Source organism: Buteo buteo, chromosome 5 (genome assembly GCF_964188355.1).
Source record: "Buteo buteo chromosome 5, bButBut1.hap1.1, whole genome shotgun sequence".
NCBI lineage: Eukaryota > Metazoa > Chordata > Aves > Accipitriformes > Accipitridae > Buteo > Buteo buteo.
In genome coordinates, this window is record NC_134175.1 from 46,749,011 (window position 1) to 46,770,296 (window position 21,286).

Below are 21,286 nucleotides of genomic sequence, written 5' to 3' on the forward strand. Positions count from 1 at the left end.
TTGGAACAAACAATTTGCTTCCCTTGCAAACTTAAATCACCATTTGCAAAGTAAGAAACTCTGCAATAATTCAAAATAACTTAAGTGATTAAAACTGTTCCTCTTCCAGCAGCCATTTCTGCAAGAATAACAGTAATTAGCATATTTAACACACTACAATGTGTGAAAAGGTACATAAAAAATGTCAGTATTTATTGAAGTTAAAAGACAATATATACATTGTGTACACCTCTTACAGCCTTTACACCTTTTGCTTGGCATGTGGAAACAAAGGCAGAACTAATTGAAAGAAGCAGTTTAGTGACAGAACTCTTGTACGGTAAATTGTTGGTGAATTACTGAGACCCATCTGTGCCATGTTTAAAGAGACTTCTAATGCACTGGACTGGCTGAGATTTTTTTCAGAAGTACCTACAGGAATTAGAATGCGGAGTTTCATTCCCCAACTGAATGTCAAACACAGTTTGCAGTACCTAGATTCTTTAAGCTGTGATTACTTTTCAGCAGGAGAGGAATATATTGGCAAACAAAACAAAACAAAAGGTTATCTCCTCTAACTGTATGGACACAAACAATTGCACCTCTACAACACAGGGGCAGCCAAATGCAGGAACAACAACTATAAGTTGGCATTTGCATCAGAAGAAATCCTGTGTAGCCACAATCTCAAGCAATTCTGACAACTAGAGTTTAAAAGGCAGTTCTTTCTATGTTGACACTTCTGGAAGTGTCAGAAAACAAGAGCTGACAGAATACAAACACACGTCAGTTCTAAAAACAAGACACTAACAATGGTATCAAAGGTGGCAAAAAGGTCACAAAAGCAAAACAGCCAAATTATTTTTTCTTAGTCCTGTGAACTCTCAGAGATCTTCCAAGTAAGGAAAGAAAGCAGGACAGAATTACTCCTCCTAACAAGGACTGGGTAATATTTGAGGAAAATAGCAACAGAAGATAAGATTACTGTAATCTTGTGTCTGATGAAGAAGAATTATTTGAGAATGCATCTTCCTCTCAGAAATGAAGTTTAGTAAGGCACAACATCCACCCAGTTAAAAAAAACAACCAAAACCAAAGCCAACAAACTCTAGCTGTTATTGTTGTGGAAAAAAACTTAAAATTGTAAACTGAACAACCAGAGCAATAAAAAGCTAGAAAGAAGATAAAAAAATGATCTCCTGTAGATGTGAACCATCCCATTCATCTCAGCAGAAAGTTACCTTTCTTATCTTTGATCTTAAATGGAGAGCAAAAAGCTAGAGAAGACTAATTTGGAACAGACATGGACATTTTAATGATTAGCAATTCTAGGTGTATCAATTTGTCTTACAGTAGGAGAGTGTTCCAGATAAGCAAGTGTGTTATTTGGCACATGTGCTTAAGTGCTATCTTAAACATAGCGAGTTCTTGATTATTTGGTTCTATTCCACACATACCTTGCGATTCAGCATTGCCCACATAAGAGTATCCATTGTTCCTTTTGCAATAAGGAAGTGAATATTCACAGAACTGCACTGCCCAATTCGGTGTGCTCTGTCTTCTGCTTGCTTAATATGGCCTGGATCCCAATATAATTCAGCAAACACAACATGAGTAGCAGCAGTGAAAGTTAAACCCTAAACAAAATAAGTAGATGCATTTTAGAAAAAAGATTCCACACACAAATGACCAATATCTGAAGCAAAAGAAAGCTAAAGGTTGTACAGGACATTTTTATATGGAAATAAAAGGGACCACCTTGACAGCAGATGGGCCTGTTACACTGATTTCTTCCTTGGGCCTCAGATAGATACAAGTAAGATTAAAAAAAACACTTCAATATTGTGCAAAGACCACCTACTGCTTTTCGTTATGAAAGTAACATTTATTTCTTATTAATCTGGTATTTTTAGAGAAAATGAAGTTTTAGTAATTATCCAAGAATGAGATGCTGCTGCTTATCTTGATTTTGCTCAAGTAATTTCAACAGAGTCTTAAAACAGTTAACACGATCAGTGCAGAAAAATGAATACATGAGTCTACAAAAGACATATTGCATGAAGATAAATTGCCTTCAGTAAATCACTTCAGTCACCAATTACTTTAGTACCTATATTCTTCAAGTTTCTTATTTCACATATTTTCTTTTTTGTCCTACCTGACCAGCTGCCTGAATACTCAAAATAGCAACCCGAGTATCAGGATCCTTCTGAAACTGATTAACAAGATGTATTCTTTCTGCAGAAGGAACACTTCCATCTATTCGTATGTAGCGAACCTGTAACATACCATAATAGAGACAAAATGACATTTTCAGTGTCCATTTTTGAACACAATCATCCTTTGTTCCCCAATGAAAATATGAAAACACCTGTTCTATTTCTGTCACGTGGATAGAGATGCATCAGTACTCTTTTGCCCTTTGATTTACAATTAAGCCTCCATCTAGAGATGTTTAGACGTAGTGTTCCCTGTTTACAAAAGGAGAAGACAGAACGAACATGGGATCTTAAAATGGAATACTCAGCAGAAGAATCTGTTTTTTCCCTGACATGATTTATTAAAATTCCAAGCATTTGCAAAATAATAACAGTATAAAATAGCAAAGTTAGCCACCATTCCCTAGCAATGGTTGAGAGTCCATGATCAAAACAATAGGAAGGTTGTTTGCAAACATTTTTACTGCTTTGAATTAAATGTTCAGGTGAAATGATAGCGTTCTGTAAAAAAAAAAAAAAAAAAAAAAAATGTAGACAGAAGCACATTGGCAGAAAAACTTGGGAAACAACTGCCTACAACATTGACTCAATAAAGTACCATACCATAAAGTATCTACTGAATTCAAACACAGCTCATAAGTATTTGTAAAGTCTGAAGTTAAATTTGTGACAACATTTGTTAAATCATTACCTTATTTTCTATAACTGCCTCTGTACAGGCTTGAATCATGCTTAAGTGATGAGCAAAAACTAGAAACTTCAGTTTGTCATTTTGAAGCATCATTTTGATATAGTCCTTTACTGCTCCTGCCTAGAGTAAAAGAGTGCGTTTTCATTAGTTAAGACATACAAAGCGTTCAAAAAGACAGTTTTTACTTCAATGTATTTCAATAATATAAAAAGGTAAATTTCCATACTTTCTGTTATCCATTTAAGACTTTATCAAACGCTAACATAGTTAAGTATAAAATTATTCAAATTAATTTTGTTTAAAAAATACCACAAATTTATGTCTTTGAGAAACCTATCTCATTCCTTCAGAAAGAAAAAAAAAAATTATCCTCAAAAGATTGCATAATTACATGCCACTTCTTCCAGATTAAGATGTAACTAAAAGGGGTTTTATCTACAACATCATTATATGATGTTTTAAGCCATATTTGGAAAAAACAAAATTGATTTCTGCCCAAACATATTTCAAACGGACAAGGTATTGTTTAATCAGAACTTCTGTATCTGCACTCACATAACGCCATATATCAAAACTGAAAGAATAATTTTGATACTTTCATGATACTGTAATCATAAAATATTGCTCTATTTAAACATTCATAGAATTCTTTTGTGTCAAATATAATTTTCAATACCTTTTACAAAAACTATTAAAGTAACGAAGACAGTTAATAATGAAATTTATCAGTGATCAACGGTTAATGCAATACCCACTGCAGCAGTCCTCAGATTTCTTTTTTTCTCTCTTTTTTGTCTTTCAACTTTCTGTTTGAAATGGATTACCAGAGAGGAGGGACTAGCAAAGTGGGGAAGAAACAGCAAGAGAACCACAGTGATATTTTTAAGACGGAGAAAAAAATTTGCAGGAGTTGGTCAGATTCTTACCCAGAACTTTTTTTTTTTTCCTATACTTTTCTAAAAATAGGCTAGCATAATGAAGTCTGATAGCAGGGTAAAAAGTTGGCATGTAAAAGATTTTGGTCATTAACTTGTTTTTCCTTATATCTTAAGCTACAGTACTACAGGAGGAAATACAGAACATGGGGTCCCATCTGATAAAACAGAAAGAGACCAGCTAGAGGGGATTGTTCTTCCACATTTATCCATGGGGAGAACCAGTACTGACAGAATGCAGTCTGCGTAAGGGCTGCATCAGTACCATCCTGGGTCAGCTGCAGCAGCTGCTGACACACAGGTATGTCCCTGAAGTATCCACCTTCAGTATATCCCTAAATCTGCAAGACGCATTTAGTGCTGTTGGGAGACTACATCTGGACAGTCTCAGCCAGCTTGGTGGACATCTAAATCAGCAATAGTTTTAACACTTAGCTCAGGTCATTATAATGGGGTTCAGCCTATTCCATGAACATAGCAGCTAAAAACAGAGTGTTTCTCCACATTGCAATGTGAGATTTAAAATACCACTGGGTATTTTAAGTATATTAAAAAAAGGCTTCCACGCTTACCTTGGCAATGGCTGTTTCTTTATACATGCGTGTGATTAGATTCATGACTTCAGAAAAGTGGCTTTCAGTGGCATCTGAATTCAGATTTCTCATTAATTTCTCCCACTCTGCAAAAGTGGTATTCAAATTCTAATTGGCAGGAGAGATTAGTGGTTAGATACATAGTATAAAGCATGTTCTACCTCAATACGTACATTTCAAGCATGAAATGTTTAGGAACTGAGTACCTTTGAGAACTCTATCAAATTTGGCTAAAAGTAACTGTAGGATTCAAACTCTAAGGGAAAGGAAGACAGAAAGGAAGGAGATTGTACTAAAAATAGAACAAATTTTAACATTATCTGATGCCAAAAAAATTGCTATATTAATGTTCTTCATGTTATATTTTAAAAAGAATACGGACATGCTATGCTATATATTCACACATTCTTTGTAACTACATATAATACACATACATATATATAAATACATATGAATACATAGATATTACTATTTACTAACAAATGTGTTTTTAGCAAAAGTGGAAAATTTACCTTAGCTGCGGCTTGTGGGAGGTCAAATGGAATACGTTGCCTAACTTTGGGAGGCAACTGAGTTAGAACATCATTCTTCAGTCTTCTGATCATTATTTCACTTAAAAGTTGATGTAGTTCTTCTAAATTTGAAGCTCCTCTACAGTCCCATTGAGTTCTTTTACCAAAAAACCTGAAAATGAAAAATCAACACTGAGGGTAAAAACTAGCTCTTCCAAATTCAATAGAAACCTTCAGTATGTAATTAATTTTAAAACACACTATTAGATATGAAAGTGTGCTAGATAATAACACCTGGTGTTCCTGTTTATGCCAGAGACATGATTGCTTTCTGTCTGATCCCTTCCAAAGCTAAAGTCAGAGCTGTTTCAACTTCCCAGCAGATACCGCTGCCTGCAGGCATTACTACCCATCAGATGTGTACAGTCCTCCATCTCATCCCAGCTACACTTGCCTTTCTACAGGAAGCAGAAGTTTCAGGTGTAATTTTATAACTCTTGTTTCAATGGACTAATGAGAAGAATATACCACCATGAGACCGCCCTTTATTATATTATAGAGGGGAACAAATGACAAGGAAGCTACCATGAGAGCTGCAAATATCACCATTAATATTCCTTTGTTTCCCTCCCTGAGAATTCCCTCCTAGTTACAGTCAGAGACAGGATTTAAAGCTCAAGGTACCATCTTTAAATGTAATACTATTTGATTAGCAAGGTTAAATAGAGGAAGTAGGTTTAAGGTTAAAAAGCTAAAGGTTGAAAAGAGAAAGAATTTATTAGCTTAGTCTTCCTTGTTCTTTCTTTGCTTTGTTGTTTTTAAGGAAGCATTGCAGCAAGAACAGCAGCTTTTCTCTGTCAACATTGCCAAGAGATAACAAAATAACAAGAATGACAGATTTTGCTGTCTTTGGAGATAAGCCTAGGTAGCATTTTCCAACGCCAGGAGAGTACGTTGCAAGCATGTAATTTTACTGGTAATTAAAAAAAAAAACAAACCAAAAACCAACAACCACCAACAACATAATTTAGAGAATTTTAAGCCTTACTGAACTTATCAACAGTGTTCTAGTTGGCTGCCTACAATCATTTGGGACAGGGGCTGAGGGACTCACTTGTACACTAGTGATGTATTGCCATAACACACTCAGAATGCTAGATGTATGTAGATGGAAGACAGCAGCATCTTTTCCTTATATCCCTTCTTTGGTTTATTTATATGGCTGTCCATAGAAAGGTTTCCTCCCTCCAGCTTGACCATTGGGGATATAAAAGAAATGGTAGGCAAAACCTCACAGAAATACTTTGGACCTCCTCTTTAGAAACAGGTGTTTATGAACACACCTAAGTAAAAAAAACCCACAACATTTTCAGAGAAAGTGCTGCATAAAATAATCCTATCAAGCTCATTACCACAGGATGTTTTGTTTCAGCCAAGTCATGAAGACAAAGTTATTTGTTGAAAGCTTGCCAAACCATGAACTTGATTTTTATTACATTTATGGTATTCCAAAAATAAGATAATCATCTATGATTGAGTAGCTAACCATGCTGTACCCACGCACACTTGTGGTGTGAAAATTACAGATGCATTCAGTCAAAACACCATGGAAAAAATAGCATTTCTCTGTCTGAAAATTAAACAGCACTCTTCCATGTTATTTGAAGTTAAATGCTGATAAAATGCTTATGATGGAGGGAGAAAAACAAGTTATATGAAAATGAAACCATGTAATTATTACTGTAAAAATTAAATCTAAATACTAGCCAATTTAGCTGACAAAATCTATTATTTTGATTATATGCAAACTTGTAGATAGGAAATTTTTTAGCTAAGAAATTTTTTACAGGTTCTTCTAGTCTCATAACTTCTTTCATTCCAGATTGTAACCTAGATTCAGATGGATAAAACTAAGGATTTTAAATCAGAGCTTCTTCTATCCCCTCTATTTTAGAATAAACTAAAGAAACCTATCATTAAACTAAAGCTGAGGAAAGCAAGTCAGAGGGAAATGAATCCTCCTTATGTTAATAAACTTAAAGCATGATGAAACATGAAAATTCATGAAAGATGCAAGGGATAAAAATGAGTTAAAATTCATTAGGCACACGTGTGGAAAAATGTGTAATGAGCAATGTTACCTACCAAATTGGAGGCAAGGTGGTGGACAAGAACTGACAATGCCTGTATTTAATCCCTCAGACAGAATTACAAACACACTACTGCACTTTTACTCACTTATCTGTAAAATACAGGAGACAAGCATTGGATTTTTCTCCACCCACGTATGGTGGGATAGCAAAAGACTAGATCCCATAATAAAGAGAGATCTAAATTATTACATGATAGCATAAGACTGAGAGTCAGAAACTCCTAAGTCTCAGCTGTAGCTTAAACTTCAGCTCTAAAGGTAAAACCTATACACTTCATACTAACGACCGTATATTTGTAAATCATTTTACTTAACAAAATACTGGCAGTTAAACTTTGTTTCAAACTTTAATAGCTTCCAATTTTGTCCTCAAATAAAGTCTCCTGTCAATTGAATCCTTTTCCCAATCCTCTTTGATGGAGGAGATGGTATCTGACCCTGCGTTTCCAAGCAAGATGATATGATACAGCAACAGAGGTACTACTTACTGATTCTCTCACTTCACCTGACAAGAAAATCAAAAGACACTCATTGGAAAATAAATGAGCAAGTACAATAATACCTGACACGAGCATTGCAGTATTTTTTGGCATATTCACTCCAAGTTCCAAATCTTCTTGGAAACAGTGCCTCAATCTGCATGAAAAGCTGTATATAAAAAAAAAAGTAGTGATAGTGAAAAATTGCCTGCAAATGTAAGACTGTTGTGTAAAGTTTATGTTCAATAGTTGCACAAAAAATACACAGCTTGGCACACATGCAAAGACATTCCATAGGAGTATGCATGTGTCTTGAGACAGGACAGTTGTGGCAAGCCCTCAAAGAACAGAGCACCCTGAACACCATAACACAGTGCTGATGGCTTGGAAAAGGTTTATACTGAACAAGAAAACACAGATGAGATAATGTTATTTGTAAAAATAAAATTTTTGTCATTTGCCAGGCACATGGGCTTCTGCAAAGCTTCAGTGCAGGTATGCCATGAATAGCCTGCTCCTTAAAATACATGAAAAACCTACTCATTCTTAAGTCTTACTTAAAAAAAATAGACAATGTCAATACAGATCAGAAATTTCACATCTTTTTTCCTAGTTGAGTAACAGGAAGTAAATATCAGTTTAGACAACCTTAGCCAGAAAGAATCCTACTTTACAAGCTCTTTTACTGTCAAAGCTTTCTGGATTCAAAGATCACTACTAGATCCAAAACACACTGTTGAGGGATAGCAGGGGTAGCATAGAGACAAAGACTAATATAAAAGGCTCTCTCCTAAATGCATTTCCCTGCTATCCTCTTAAGTCTACTGCACATCACTTCTGCCATTTAAGCTTTCATGTCACCTAACTGCATGCTAATGACCTCTCCCAGAAAGAAAACTACATATTCGTTTTTCACAGGCTTCTTTCAAGACAGAGAACTGAAAAGCAGTATTAAGGAAAAAACAAAACCCAAACCAATTTATTCACCCAAGTGAAATGCTGCTATTTTGACACATATCCAGGCCAAACAAGAAACTGCCTGCAATTATTTGCTATAAACTTACACAAATATAAATTAATAATGCTTTTCATTTACTATACATATTCCATTTAAAGACTTCATAGAAAGATTCTGCTTATGACACAAAACTGATTAAAGAGACATAATGCTTCTTATAGTCTGCCTTATAAGCCATGGCAGAACTTTGGTATCACTATAAAAATGTCTCAAATTATTTTCCATTTGGTCATGAATTTTGATGCCATCACTGTGATCAAAGACAGCTTGTACGGAATTTCCTTTGAAGACCATGAGCAATGTTGCTTACTGGTCTTGGTATCAATATACTGTATAGAAGTTTGTAACTTCAGTTCTTCTTCCAGGGTAGATTGCAATGTCTTTGGTACATGTGCAGGATGTTTCATAATTATCCACACCCATAGATATAAATATTTATTTTAAAGTTTTAAGCAAACACTCATAATACACCAAGCCCTTTTTCATACAGTGGATATCTTTCTCAAGTTATAACCTCTCTGAACAAACTAAATTATTAAAGGGTCTTGGCATAAGTGCTATTTACACAACAAGAAACTCTAAAGTGTAAAGTATTATTTATATAAACCTTATAAGTTCCCCGGATACAAATCAACTCTTATATTCCATTTATTTCTGCATTTGATAAATAAAGGCAGTTTTCTTGGGTTCAGTATAAAACCCAAGTGGGTTTTGATTTCCTCTCTGCTCCTCCCCAATTCCGTAAGTTGAACTTCCTTCAAAGGAAAATTTGTCTTTCTGGACTACAACAAGCACAGGATATTTTTTTTCCACTTATGCAATACAAGTGAACATTAGGAATATTCAAAAGACCAGCGATAAACAAAGGACTTCCTATATCAGATGATGAAGTACAAGCTTTAATACAAGTTCTTGTCTACCAAGGACTCTCTTACCCAGTAGAAACAAATAGTTAGGCGCTCTACTTAGGTGCTTTATTTTCTATTTCACCCAACAGCCAGTCTGCTACATGAGAGATTAATTTCTTATAAGAAACGCCATCTCAAGTCACCTGTGCATGAGCTTGATATAAGTTTCTAGAACATCAATATAATAAAGTCAAACAAAAAGACATTGTTTTAGTTTCTTATACTTGTGGTTCCTAATGCTGCTAGTGCACTGTTTGATGTCATAAAGCATGTAATTGTATATATTCAAGAAAATTACAAAATTGTTCATTTATTATGGATACCATCCTTAAAAAAAAAACAAACCTAAAACCAAAACACAATATGTCAAATACCTCTTCAGGTCTTCCTAGAGCAGGAGTTCCAGTAAGAAGAATAGCTCTAAGAGCTTTCTGTACAACTGGCAACAAGATCTTGCTGCGGGTGGCATTTCTGGATTTCATATAGTGTGATTCATCAATCACAACTACCTTAAAGTTCTGCCTGTACAAAGTGTCTACTAAAGTCTGTGCATCAGAAGTTAACAGGCCATACCCCAGAATCGTTACTTTGCTGGTTGATATTCTCCTAAAAGAAAAAATGCAGAAGTTCTCTTAGTAAATTTTCATTGTAGGAAAATTAATACAGCAAAGGAATTATACCACACTAACTTTTTTTAAGAAGGTATGTACAACACCTTTTGGATTGATTAATTAGTGGGCTGTCAGGCGGATAATAATAGCTTTGGAGGTTTAAAACATTCCAGCATCTCACACTTGTAAATCACACACGTTTCATAACCATTTTCAGAAGACATATATTACATTTAAAAGGAATTTCATTTATCTGGTTGCATTGCTTCAACTTCTGCTCCTTTCCAGAGTATTGCAAAGGACAAATCCACTTTCTGGATAAAAAGTTACACACACAAGTCAGATCATTATGATCACACTATGTAAACAGCACCCAAACACCTGAAGTAATAATGTCTCTATGCAAGCTATCTACTGCTTTGTGTACAAAAGGTCACCTTATTAGCACCATAAGATGACTAACTAGACTGTCTCTGAGTATTTGGGTACTGTAAAAGTACAGTCTGGGCTGAACCTCACCACCTGAAAAAAACATTCATATCAGAGCTGTCTATCCAGCTTTTTTGCTTGAACAGAATATGAAGAAAACAGAAAACTGGAAGCAGGGAACCAACAAGTCACAAGATGAAAAATTAGTATTTAGTTGGAAGGAAACTTCTTACAATAAATTTAAAGACATATATAGGCCCAAGGCACGAATTGGTTTTAAAAATCACTAGAGAGCACTGTGGCCCTTCAGGAGCCTTTGAGCAGCACAGGAACTCTTAAAGTTCTCAGACAAACAAGTCACCAGAATGAGAGTCATAGCTAGTTTACCCATCCGTCAGACACTACTGCTCTGCTGGCATGATTTTTATTTGTTCTCCAGTAGCAACAGATCAAAAAACCAACTAAGCTGAAGTTTCCTTGAGTATTTAAGAGGAAGAAAGTATGTGCGTGTGCACATTCATGCTTCTGGATATGGAAGAAGAGGCAATGGTTAGAGCACTGGCACTGTGGTCAATGCACTACAGACTCTGGCTGTTACTCACTATATAGATAAGTGTAGCAACCAGGAAAACAAGAATTTCACCTACTCCTATGTGAAGGTTGGATAAAAAAAAATTACAAATAAAATTCTTTATTCTTAGTGGAATCAATTTATTCAAGAAACATCCAATTTCAAATTTAGTTAGGAATTATAAGAACCTAAATTGATGCCTAGGTATATTTTAACCTGTTTAAATTAAGAAGTTAAACAAGGTTCAAGCAGTAAATTTCATTGCTGAAGTTTTGAAGAAAAGCAAAGTATTGAACTGAGCAAAATCAAAGCTGAACATATGGAAGCAGAATTTAACAAAACGCTAAACCAAGTCTGGCAACTGTATTTTTGCATTTGTATTTTCTTGCAAATGTATAAAACACTTTTTAATGTTAAAATATTAATTAGTTCAACAGCTACCTCACTTATAGCTAGGAAGCCTCCTGGGAGTTAAACAAGCAGAAACCCAAGTTTCCATCTTCCCTTGTTGTTGAATAAAACTAAGTGATAATGGTTAAGATCTACTCCTTTTAAAAATCTTAAATGATAAAATGAACAGAATTCTGTTTGCCATTTACTTTTGCCATCATTCCCCTTATTCCACATTTCTGCTTTCTGCTTTCAGCACTAAAAGCATTAAGTTTGTGTGCATTTTAGCTAAATAGCTAAAAAAAAAAAAAAAGTCTCATTGGATCCTTATTTTAGTTCCCATATTCCTATCATAAACTTAAATTTTGACTATTAGTAGCAACTATGCCTTGATTAAGCTTTTAAAATGCATTTTCAGTTGGATTTCTCTGGTTACCACAAGGAAGGTTCCAAGCTACTGTCTCATCTGCACATCTTGGTAGTCAGGTCACTTTCTGATACTCCGCAGACAACATGAAGATCAGTCTCCCATATCCAGAAGTTTTAGAACAACATCTAGACATTACCATGAAATCAACCAAGTAATTTACAGTAAAGCAGACTAAAAAATAACCCTTGTAATTCAGTGTAATAGGAGAGTTATTCTAATAACACACAAGACTTGTAGTCTCTCTTTGATGAATTCATGCTATTAAGTCTAAAGATAGAAAGTATAGGTCATGATGACATTTTCAGTTATTTAGAGAATACTTATTCTAACTTACAAATTTTCCCAGTGCGCTAAGTAGAATTTTAACAGTAATTACTTCCTTATTTTGTAATGTTATACCAGAAACTTTCAAAAAATGTGTTCAAAATGTTTTACAGAAGCTAATGAATACAAGCTAATTCATCAGAGTTGAGAAATAACTGCATATGTTCAATTTGAGACACACTGAAGTAATCTAATTTTCAGCAGAGAGGCGCTTGCTACTTTGCCAAAACCAGACCTCTCCATTTCAAAGGAGATGAGTAACTACCACATTATAATACTACAAAACTGGGAGGAGTGGCTGATACACTAGAGGGTCATGCTGCCGTCCAGAGGGACCTCGACAGGCTGGAGAACTGGGCTGACAGGGACCTCATGAAGTTCAAGAAGGAGTAGCGCACAGTCCTCCACCTGGGGACGGACAACATCATGCACCAATATATGCTGGGGGCCACCCAGCTGGAAAGCAGCTTAGCAGAAAAGGAGCTGGGGGTCCTGGTGGACACCAAGTTGAACATGAGCCAGCGCTGTGCCTTTGCAGCGAAGGTGGTGAATGGTATCCTCAGCTGCATGACACACAGTATTGCCAGCATGTTGAGGGAGGTGATCCTTCCCCTGTACTCAGCACTGGTGAGGCCACACCTGGAGTGCTGTGTCCAGTTCTGGGCTCCTCAGCATGAGACATGGATGTACCAGAAAGAGTACAACAAAGGGCCATGAAGATGATTAAGGGACTGGAGCACCTCTCCTATGAGGAAAGGCTGACTGGGACTGTTTAGCCTAGCGATGAGAAGGCTCAGGGAGTATCTTATTAGTGTATATAAATACATGAAGGGAAGGTGCAAAGAGGATGGAGCCAGACTCCTTTCTGTCACGCCCTGTGACAGGACCAGAGGCAATGGACACACACTGAAAAGCAGGAGGTTCTCTCTGAACATCAGGAAACACTTTTTTTTTACTGCAGGGGTGACTGAGCACTGTAACAGGTTGCCCAGAGAGGTGTGGGGTCTCCAACCTTGGAGATATCAAAAACCCACCTGGACACAGTCCTCGGCAATTGGCTCTAGGTGGCCCTGCCTGAGCAGGGGGTGTTGAACAAGCCATTCTATAGAAGAATAACAAACTTTACTCACCCAGTATCAGTTTTGTTCTGAATGATGCTAATATCATCTGGAGAGAGTTCTGGAATCCACTTCTCCATCTCATCAACCCAAGGGTATCTCAGAGATGAAGGCACTACAATTAAGAGAGGCCATTCATTTTTATAGTAATAGGAAACAGCAATTGCTTGAATTGTTTTACCTAGCCCCATCTGGGAAAAGAAAACAAAAGAAAAGAAAAAAAATTAAAAATAGAACTCTCTGGTCAGAAAGCACATTCAATTCAGAAGAGCCAAAAATGTTTTACAAAGAACAAAATAAAGTAAACAAAGCCAAAGAGCTAGTTACATAGTGTCTATTTCATTGTCAATTTGTTATCACAGATCATCTTTTATGAAAGAAGATGCTTCTCTTCAAATGGATTAATACATATGTTATACCTGGTTAGCTCATTAAAGCTAAAAGAAGCATTTCCATTCATTTCAGAAGATTTTCTGTTCAGGGCCTCAGTAGGGTAGACTATAAAGATCAAACTCCTTAACTTGTTAAGCTATCAAAAACATTTTTTAAAGACTATGCAAAGGAAAGAAAAATACAGGATGTCTTTGCAACATAAAAATGACAACTTTGTCCTAAGTTGCACAGGCAACTGAAGAAGGAAGTTCTGTATGAAGACGTCTGCTTTTGAGCCAGTAAGTCAAGGAAAAGAAACTAGTGCTTTCATTCCCCAGAGCTAATAGTTTCTTTTATTCTGTAACAGAGAAGAGGAAGTCCACCTAGTGTAGAATTCAGATTTACAGACACAGTGAAGGGTAAAGGTACAATACATAGATATATATTTAACAAGAAAGTACTTGCTTCATATTGTCAAGGCAGGAATGCTCCATAGCAAGAGATGAATATAAGGTCCAGAATTTAGGGTTTTGTTTAAAAAAATAAAGTCCCCAGGATTTTATCAAGGGATGCAGCTATTTTCTCTACTTGTTCACATGGCAAGAGATAGTTCCAGACTCCTGTTAAGCACTAAAGCAGAGACTGGCCTTAAAATATTCTGTTCAGGTTTTCTACAGAGGCCAGTGGATATTTGAGTTGATTTGCTGCTATCTAACTACTCATAGTAGAGACATAAAAGAATAACTTACTTATATCCTCAGTATTGAGCTTAAATGGACTAATGTAATGATATCACAAGGAGACTTCCCAGGTATAGAAGAAAACATAATGAATATTTCTATTAATACTAGAAAGAAAAATAATCAGAGAACTACTGTGACACTAAGTTTTCATTAAAAACTGCCCAGTTTTCATTAAAATTTTCCTGCAACCCCTCCTTGTGTCACCAGTAGTGCTTGAGCCAGCTGAAAACAAATCCAAGTAAAAAAAAAAACAAAGACAAAACATTCATTTTTAGGTTGTTGCCACCGTCATCTCCCTAAGTCAGACTGCCCAGTTGCTGGTGCACTGGTGATGATCCAGACAAAAATGAGCAGGGAATAAAAGGCAGGTCTTTTGGCAGTAGTGCACCCACAACTGAATCTAGATCCCATACAGCTGATCACCAGTCTAGATAGTAAGAATGTGAGAGACAAGAAAAACTGTAGAAAATATTATGGTCTGGGTTTTTGATTTAAACACATCTTTCTCACTCATGGAAATGGATGACATTGAAAACCTGAAATTTTGGGAGAAAAATGTTGTCTGTCCCCACTCCAAGATAGAATGGCTACGTATTTTTAGAATACCTTTCAAAAAGATACTGTTGTTACTGTATTTTAATCCTTACATAATTACATAATCCAGGTATATGTACAGCAATTATATGATCTCTAGTGTTCATACATAACTTCTTTTTGTATACAAGTTCAAAATACTGACGTTTTCTTTTACCAACATTTTCTTCTTAGAGATATGTCAACAAGTGCAAGATACACACCACTGCACAATACTTCCTCCAGTGCCAGACCTATTCTCATTACGAAAAATACATTATGTACTTCAGAATAAATATATCTTGCAGTACTTTTTACTTTGGAATAAATATAGCTTGCAGTACTTTTTACTGCTAACATAATTATACAGAGTTTATTTTCTCATTCAAGGAAGGAAATCAGAAAGTTTGTTTTAATAAACAAATAGCTACTGCTGATATTTCGATTTTACCCAAGCTTCCCTTTTCTCCTCCCCTGAATGCTTTTGTATTCTCCACAGTTTCCAGAAATTTCACATTCTATGCCAGGATATTTATCTCCAGCTGCAATGAGATTTTTATAGTATAAGGAGATGCTTTAATCCCAGTAATCCATCTCTCCCTCTCTCTCCCTCTCCTCCACAGTGTTTCAAGAAAACCCAAATTAGAACTGGGAGACTGTATCAATCCCCAAACATAACCTCTTTTTCAGTAAGGTTTTATACTGACAACATATCAATAACATTATACTGTATTACAAAAATGTTGTATCTGTAGGAAGAAATGCTGGACTCAAATTTCCCTAATATGGAATAAAATATAAATTTTCAAATGTATGGAAGTAACGAATTTCACTATTACTACTTTACAGCGCATTTAAGAAAATTCATCTTTGGAAGGCATATTTGTTCAAAATCCACCTCTTTGGGCCAGGAATGTCTCCTAATCCATTAAAAATAGCTAGCTATGGAATTATACATGCTACAAATAAAAAAATCAACTGAGTTAATATTTTTAAGATTTAACAATACAGGAGATTTAACCTACCTAAATACAATTAAAAGTAACCTTCTAAGTTTTCTCAAAGATTCTTTTAAGCTTATGTCAGGTTTCATTTTTTCCCCCCACTTAGATATTTTCAGAATATCTGCTGAAAATCACAGGAATTAGGCTGCTTTCATTACCAACCTTTCTGCCCACATTTCTCAAACAATCTGCATGAAGTACATTAGAACAAGAAAAATGGTGTTAGAGGAACAGGAACATCACTTACCTCATCAGCAATCATACACCTAAATAAGAAACAAGAAGAGAGGGGGAAAAAAAGCAGAAATTAATAGTAAATATAACAGATAAACCAATACTTACAAATTGTTTACTATAACTTAAATTTATGGATTTACTGAATCAATGGAAGGAAAAAAGGTAGACTTCATTCCTACAGATACCAACTACAAAAAGTAAATTCGGTATGAATTTGAAAGTAAGTTTGCCAATTATTCTAAAAATTTATATTCATTTTGTTAGCATTACTGAAGAACTTGCATTGTGAAACTGAACTGCTGTTTTGGTCTAGTGCTATATTAATTGTAATCTTAAGAGACATTTTCAAGGCAAGAAGTGCATCTTCAATTTTTTTTTGTATTTCAGTGATGTTTTTGCTGCTTCATATTTAAGGATTATTTATATGTCAGAGTGATTTTAAAAAGCTGCTTTCCAGAGCCATCACATTTGTTTTGAAATAGAAACGGACACTCCCTCTCCCCAACCAATTGTACTAGCTAAAGTATTAGAACCAAGCTTCTTCATGAAATCTTTGAGACTGGATGAAGGAAAATAGAAATTATTTGATGGACATTTAATTAAGCCATTACATGGATCATGCTGCATCTCTCAAAATGTGTACCCTCAGCTATTTCACAAACTTTTACCTCCACTACTTTACAAACTTTTCCAAGCTGGAAAAAACCCCACAAAACAAACAAACAAAAGCCCAAACATAACAAACAAGACTATCTGATTGAAAAGCATTCTCTAAAGAATTACAGAGCTTGTTCTACCTCTATTAATTAGTAGATAAAATACACATATTACATTGATACACACTAACAAATTCAGAGGAAGGCACGAGTCCAAGCAAAAACTGTGAAGATAAAGAAAGAGGCAAGGAGACAACCTACTCCCTTCAAGTCTTACAGCAGGGTGATGACTTAAAGTTCCCTCTTCTCCTATAGGAACCCTGGACTGCATGAAGATACAGGTTTAGTAAGTATCTTCTGACCAGAATCAATGCCGGGAATTCCAAGGCAAGATCTAAAACATGCACAAAGTGTTAACTTCTGTAACTTCATAAGAATTGTCAGAGTTCAATAGCAATACCTGCTTGGGCTGCAGTTAAATAACTGGCAATTGGATGAATTCTCCAGCTACTAAGTAATCTGGGAAGTTTTTCAAGCATTGTATAATTTCTAAATTGACATATAAAGCAAACTGGAAGAATAACTCCCACCAGTTGGTATCATAGTGCCACACAAAGGGCATGGGCTTAGTCAAACCACTGATGGAGAAATACAGCAGTGAGTGCTGCTGGTTGAACTAAGTGACAGCAACAGACTGACAGCTCTATGCAATACCTCACTTTGCTTGAGGATTTATAAATGTTTACTGACAGAAAAAAGTGCTAAGTCTCAGAAATGATTAAATATTTCAAGCTCTGGAAGGGAATAAACCTTACAGGCCACTCTGCTTGTTTTCCCCCTGATTCAAGTATCCTTCTGCCTTGTGCTGTTCATTTATTATCCCCAGCAGCTTCCAGTGATGGATGTAAACTAGTCTTGATGAATTGCTCTGGGTGAATTCTTCTTCCTAGTCTGTTCCCCGCCACTGCATCTTCTAAGGAAACTGAAACTTCTCCTACTGCTATGCCACATAACTAGATAGGCACCCACTGCACCATGTAACTCAAATGCAATGTTCCTTCCATGAAAAAAATGGAAAAGATCTTCCAGGTCTTTATGTCTATAATAAAATTTAACACACCAAGATGTAAGTGTTCTGTATTTTGATAACAAAAATCTTTTAAAGTAATACAGAACTGCTTTTTTAGTGGTAGGTACTCTGAAGTTAGTGTAGCTACCCAAAACCGCAACAGAAGTCTTCTTTTCTGCACAAAAGCCAGCCACTTCACACTAATGATTAATGCTTGTAGCAGCACCACCAACTTAGAGCTGTCATTATGTCTAATAGCATGCATCTTGCCATGGGGCCAAAACGGACATTTCTGTGGTCAAAATAGAAATCTCAACAGAAAGCGTACACTGGCACTTTTCAGGCATGATGTGCAAGGTAAATGTTTGATATTCCGAGAAACATTGTCTACTGCTGGTGCTCACTCCACCTGCCAGCGTAAAGTTCAAAGTCTACCACTGTCTACCACCAGTTTCTTTCAACTAAGGTAAAAAAGAACTCAAATTGTATCTTATATAACTTAATTTTTTATAAGTAACAAACTTGCAATAGCTTTGTAATCCACCATCCCCCCCAAGTTGTTAGGGATGGAGCGATGAAAACAAAGGAAGAAAACATAACAAAACAAACCCCCATGTCTGCACAGATTTACAAAGGAAATAAGGCAGGAAAAGAATTATTTTTAATGGCTGCTCATGATTGTGGGGCCTTAATCTCTGTGATTTGCAGCTGGGCAAAGATACTTATTTGCAGACAACTAATACACAATTCTAATTTTAAAATAATGTCAGTTTTTGCTCACTTCAAATAGGATTTTTTTTTTGCATTTAATACTTATTGTTAATTGCTTGAACTGAAGTTTACAAAACAAATCTTTCTTTTTGCAGATTCTTTCAGAGGCCAGCTTCTTTCAGTACATTAATAATGTTTTTTAAAACAGTTTGAAGCCTGAAATGAATTGGAATGCACAACAACCTAGTGTTGTAGGGTTTTTTAAACTCCTTACACAAGTGCAGAAAATGAGTAAGACTACAGCAATTAGCTACAGAGCAGAGGCATCTGAAGAATAAACCAAAGACCTTCTTCAACAATATAGTATATTTAATATAACAGTATCAGAACAAATGTAGAAATACAGCAATAACCAAGAGTATATTGCATCCAAGCAGCATCTGGCAGTAAGGAAATGTGGTAAAGGGGACAGGAATACAAGTGTGCCTTGCCAACTTGTGCTGACAAATACAGTATTTCTCAGCATATCAACTTACAGTTTAGTAGAACTGCATAAGTAATAAAATGTTAATTATGCCAGTTCAGACACACAGAAATCAAAGTGAGAATACATAAGATCCTATTGCACTGTTCTTTGGCATATGTGAACTGACTATTTGGAACCCCATTCTTTTTTTCAGGATAACAAGCTAAGATGAAGAAATCCAGAGTGATTTACAAATTGCTCTGACAATTAGAAGCTGAATAGCAATTAAAATAAAAAGACTTAAGAATATGTCAACCACAGGAACAGATGTTTTTTTCCATAAAACAAGATTATTTTTTTTTCATTAGAGTGAACTGTAGCCACTTAAACTTTGATGACTTGAGTATCTGCCGAAGAATAAGAAGTTGTTCTGTTTTTCTCTTCGCACTCATTTTCAGACTGTGCTCATAGAATATTTGCCACTACAGTGCATCTTCTGTTTTCATGTCTATTAACAGCAACTTAATATGTCTAAGGTGAAACTTACTATGTAACAGTGACAAAGTTGCTGGCTTTTAAATACTTATAGAAACTCATCATTTTGTTGCTGATAAATGAATGGAAGCACAAAGTAACTGCCATCATTTTATCCATAACCTAACCACTCTTAAAAGATAATCATGGTAAAGTGATCAACACCATTTTATCTTCCTTATTTCTGCAGTACAAATACAAATAGAGATTCCACACCCATAGGCTTAAAAGTTATGTATCTATAGTGATATTTTGCTATTTAGTTAAGTATTCATTCTCTTCTCCCACCCAACGATGAAATAGCTTTGTCATAAGTAGTTTAGATTTTCTTCTTCTACTTGCAACCCATAGATTTTTTTAGTCATTTACACATTCAACTAGACACATCACAGATTGATATGAATCAGGTACACAAAACTGTTTTTAAAGCTCCAGTTACAGTATCTGAACATGTTAAGTCCTCTGTTATGATACAGTTAGCAACACGAATCACTGCTTTGAGCCACGCTGTTTATACTCAAATTCCTGAGGTGCTATTGTTTTAAAATTGCTGATTTATGCAAATTAATTAACATTATTGACAGTTACACTTGATAAAAGTTTTGACATGGCACAAAAGATGAGTTTATGATACAAGTAGAAGTTGATAAAACTAATATAAGTGGAAATTGAGGATATTAAAATTATTTTATAACTTAATGCATTTCAGAGCATTCATCCTCTGTAGCTTTCACAGTTTTAGAATAAGGCCCTTAAAGATGCCTGCTTAATGTATTTACAAAATATGAGAAGTCCAAAATTTTTACATTAGGCTCTAAGGCAATGAAAAATAGCTTATATTACTGAGAGGAAAATCATCAAGTGTTTCCAGTTTATAATCACAACAATTAGATGTGAAATGTAAAGAACTTCCCCATCATTACAGCCCAGATCACACAGAACTTACAATATCTAATAGCTGCATTAAGCTGTTAAAAAGCAATACTTTACATAATCTTAAGAATATGCAGCCTCTATTTATAACAAACTTTAGTATGTTCTATATTATTGCAGTCAGACAAGCTGCCAACATGAACATAAAGGTTCCATGCTGTCAAAGCAGAAGAAACAGATCTTCAGCTACATTGAAGGGACAAATATGTATTTTTGTTTCATGTATTTTGACTGCAAGAAGACAGACTTCTTGTTCTCTGAAGTTCAATTAGTCATTTCCTCTCAACTGCTAGTTACCCAATCTGAGCTTCATCATTCATATCCCATCTGTTCATATGACACCTTAATAATAGCTCTATCCAAGAATATAAATCAGAGCTATGATACGCAGTTTCATATCCTGTTACAAGCTCAGCCCACATGGTCAAAAGTTTCAGAAAAGCAGGGAAAAAATCTTTTTGGATGTCTCAGTTACACTTACTCTCAGCCGCAAAGTCCAACTGTGCAAAAAGCACCACAGTCAAGGGCGAATTCTTTCAGATTCTTACCCCATTTCATTTTAAATGTTTCCCTTCTTCATAGCAAATCCTGTGGGCAGCATACGAATCTCTGTCCATTTATCAAGGAAG

General features: G+C 35.5%; 1 protein-coding gene across 9 annotated transcripts in view; it reads right to left on the minus strand.

Annotated features, from left to right (window-relative positions):
- ZRANB3 (zinc finger RANBP2-type containing 3) overlaps positions 1 to 21,286 on the minus strand; it is a 53,507-nt gene that overhangs the window by 13,260 nt on the left and 18,961 nt on the right. For 8 of the 9 annotated variants that reach the window (XM_075028926.1, XM_075028925.1, XM_075028927.1 and 5 more), the window contains 9 exons: positions 16,299 to 16,317; positions 13,372 to 13,550; positions 9,861 to 10,092; positions 7,644 to 7,729; positions 4,930 to 5,101; positions 4,397 to 4,525; positions 2,890 to 3,009; positions 2,138 to 2,257; positions 1,437 to 1,616 (listed from right to left, as the gene is read on the minus strand). In XM_075028926.1, coding sequence (XP_074885027.1) covers positions 1,437 to 1,616; positions 2,138 to 2,257; positions 2,890 to 3,009; positions 4,397 to 4,525; positions 4,930 to 5,101; positions 7,644 to 7,729; positions 9,861 to 10,092; positions 13,372 to 13,550; positions 16,299 to 16,317 — 1,237 coding nt within the window. The remainder of the gene's footprint in view (positions 1 to 1,436; positions 1,617 to 2,137; positions 2,258 to 2,889; positions 3,010 to 4,396; positions 4,526 to 4,929; positions 5,102 to 7,643; positions 7,730 to 9,860; positions 10,093 to 13,371; positions 13,551 to 16,298; positions 16,318 to 21,286) is intronic. The other variant, XM_075028931.1, reaches the window with a different exon arrangement.